This window comes from Sinocyclocheilus grahami, unplaced genomic scaffold (assembly GCF_001515645.1).
Source record: "Sinocyclocheilus grahami isolate Dianchi unplaced genomic scaffold, SAMN03320097.WGS_v1.1 scaffold4198.1, whole genome shotgun sequence".
In the NCBI taxonomy this organism is placed as follows: Eukaryota; Metazoa; Chordata; class Actinopteri; order Cypriniformes; family Cyprinidae; genus Sinocyclocheilus; species Sinocyclocheilus grahami.
In genome coordinates this window covers 5,251-7,802 of record NW_015509181.1, presented here as the reverse complement: position 1 = coordinate 7,802, position 2,552 = coordinate 5,251, and the positions used below count along the sequence as shown (strand labels likewise).

General features: G+C 39.2%; 1 protein-coding gene across 1 annotated transcript in view; it reads right to left on the bottom strand.

The window, feature by feature from the left end:
• Nucleotides 1-2,546, bottom strand: part of LOC107576708 (ethanolamine-phosphate cytidylyltransferase-like) — a 3,814-nt gene extending 1,268 nt beyond the window's left edge. The window contains exons 1-4 of the mRNA XM_016262852.1: nucleotides 1,456-2,546; nucleotides 844-910; nucleotides 683-767; nucleotides 83-124 (exon numbers count right to left, since the gene is read on the bottom strand). Coding sequence (XP_016118338.1) covers nucleotides 83-124; nucleotides 683-767; nucleotides 844-910; nucleotides 1,456-1,561 — 300 coding nt within the window. The 5' untranslated portion in view covers nucleotides 1,562-2,546. The remainder of the gene's footprint in view (nucleotides 1-82; nucleotides 125-682; nucleotides 768-843; nucleotides 911-1,455) is intronic.
• Between the last annotated feature and the right edge of the window lie 6 nt (nucleotides 2,547-2,552).

Sequence of the window (2,552 nt, the reverse complement as noted above, 5' to 3'; positions counted from 1 at the left end):
CTGTAGTGTACTTCAAAACATTTCACTCTTCAAAAAAAAGATTAAGACTACAAGAACAACCAAAAGGGAATAAAACACTCACTCTTCCAAAGTTGTCTGTGTGTTGTTGATAGTCTGAACTGCCCTGAAGAGGAAAGGAAGAAATTAATGTCCAATTTGACTGTGTAATTATAGCATACAGTACCAGAGACATCGCAGAAACATACTCTACACAAGTATGTAAAAGCAGATGTGAATGCTTGGCCGGTGTATTGCAAGCGTGTACATACTTAATGTGCATTTTTGCATTTCTGTGTCATGATGAACATCAGTATTCTAGGTATTTTTTAAAACCTGAACAGATTTTTGAACAAATACTTTTTATGATCAGTTCCAATACAATATCAGTGAGAGAGTTAAAGACATACAGTAAGGTGGAGGTGACAATGGTGTAAACATGGTACCAAAGTGACAAGCAAACTAGCATAAATAAGTGAAAGGGTGAATATGCTATACCATTATAACAAATAGTGAAAAAACAAAAATGAACAACAATATGATGGGAAATGTTTCCACAAAGCTGGGTGTTGCAACCCAGCAACATGTACTTGAATTATGAACCGAGGTCTGACATTTTTTAAATCAAGCTTGCCTAGTGGGACCTGTCTGCATTTATAAATGTTGAGTATGTTTCGGGCCTCACCATGTTGCTGTGATGAGCTTTGGTCATAAGCAGCATGCGGCCGACCAGGTCTGTAGTGGACACACCTTGGGTTCTCTTGCACTCTCTGAAAAAGATCCACTTTAAATGAGAACTATACTAAACATTAGTAGCATGAGCAGCAGAGGTGTGAATGGGCTTACCTGTACCTGCCCGACTTCTTCACTTCTTCATATGTGTCTTTCCCATCCACAGTGAGAGTGATGTCATCTGAGGAGACACGACCAGTTGATTCAGGTCATAATAAAGCTTGCATAAGTGAACTACTGTGAAGTGGTGTGTTACTGTGCCTAAAATACTGTGCATGTAGTTGGTCTACCAAGACCAAACAAGTTACTGAACAATTTACTGAAAACTATATTTCCAGAGGAGAGTAGTGATGCTCTGGAACCATTCAGCTTTGCTTTTACTTAGATGCAGGACACACGAACAGATGAACATGAACAGATTGTTGACATTTTTTATATGGACTTCAATTTGTGCACAGGAGCACTGTCTCATCATGAAGAATAGGTAAGGTACAGCTAATAAAGTGCTACCACTTTATTAGCTGTACCTTACTGTACTGTAAGTACTTACTTTGTAAGAGCTAAAAATTTATGTTCTTTTTAGTATGAATGTGTGTAGTATGTATGTAATCCGGTCAATCCGGTAATCCAAAGCTTCATGGCCCTGGGGGTCTCATATTTTTACTTACTTTTTAATATCAATGTTTTAGCACAGTTTAGACATGGTTATTATGTTTAGGCTCTGACCTCCATGAACACAGAAATCGCAACAATATTTGTCCAGAGTCTCAAGCGTAGTAACGTATGGAGCTCCTTCCACGATCTCATCCACCCACTTGATTGCTCGCACCATCTTATATCTCTCAGCTTGGGTGAACACTGGGGGACCTTTGTGCTTAGAGATCTCCTCTGCATGAAAAGAGAGATATTAGAATCAGTCAACTTCATTTCCATCTTCTATTTGTTTCACTATGACATTTTTGGCCAAACTCTCCAAAAGTTGTTTCTAATTTGAACAGCTAGACAGCATGGTTTCCTGGTTCAACATCTAAAAAAATAAAACAGACATTTTTGATTAAGCACTTTTAGAAGTAACATGCAGTGGTCCAGTCTGTGAATTCAGTGTTGAACTTTTCTTCTTTAACTGTTTTTTTTCTTTTGCTCACATATTTCTCTTTTGCCCAGTTTGTGTTGCAGTAACCTGTTTCCCTTTAGAACCCACCAGTTTTGGACTGCTCTTATGTTGATGACCTTCTGATTCCCTTGTTGGTGCTGTCTGCCCCTCGTTTGATCTCTCTCCCTGTCTGACCTTGATTCTCACCTAATGTTTGGGATTTGGTTGCCCATGGACTGATCTATGGACTGATCTGGATTCTGACACATGCCTGCCAGTAACTTTTCTGCCTGATAGCTCAGAGCCGGGCAGTGCTCAGACATGTAGTGCGGTTGCACTTTGAGTGACCTAAGTTTGAATTCTGACTCAAGGACCTTTCCCGATCCTATTCCCCTCTCTCCACCACTTAACTTCATGCCAGTGTGTACTGTACTATTAGATACTTTTGAGAGAGAGAAGCCTTTGAGTCCCCATCACGACACGACCCATCTATATTCTAATATGACAATTCTAAATCAATCAAAATGCCTTTATTCCACGTCTCGTGTCAGCTCTCATCTGTGCAAACTAAAAACATATCAGTCACTGACTGAAAAGCCTGTTGTCTATGCAATCTATGCAACTCCCACATTCTTGGTACACAATCTTTCATCACAAAAGTAAACATGTAAATAATCATACGTAAAGTTTAATCCCACTCCCCCAATTTGTTTATTTAATTGGTCAATGT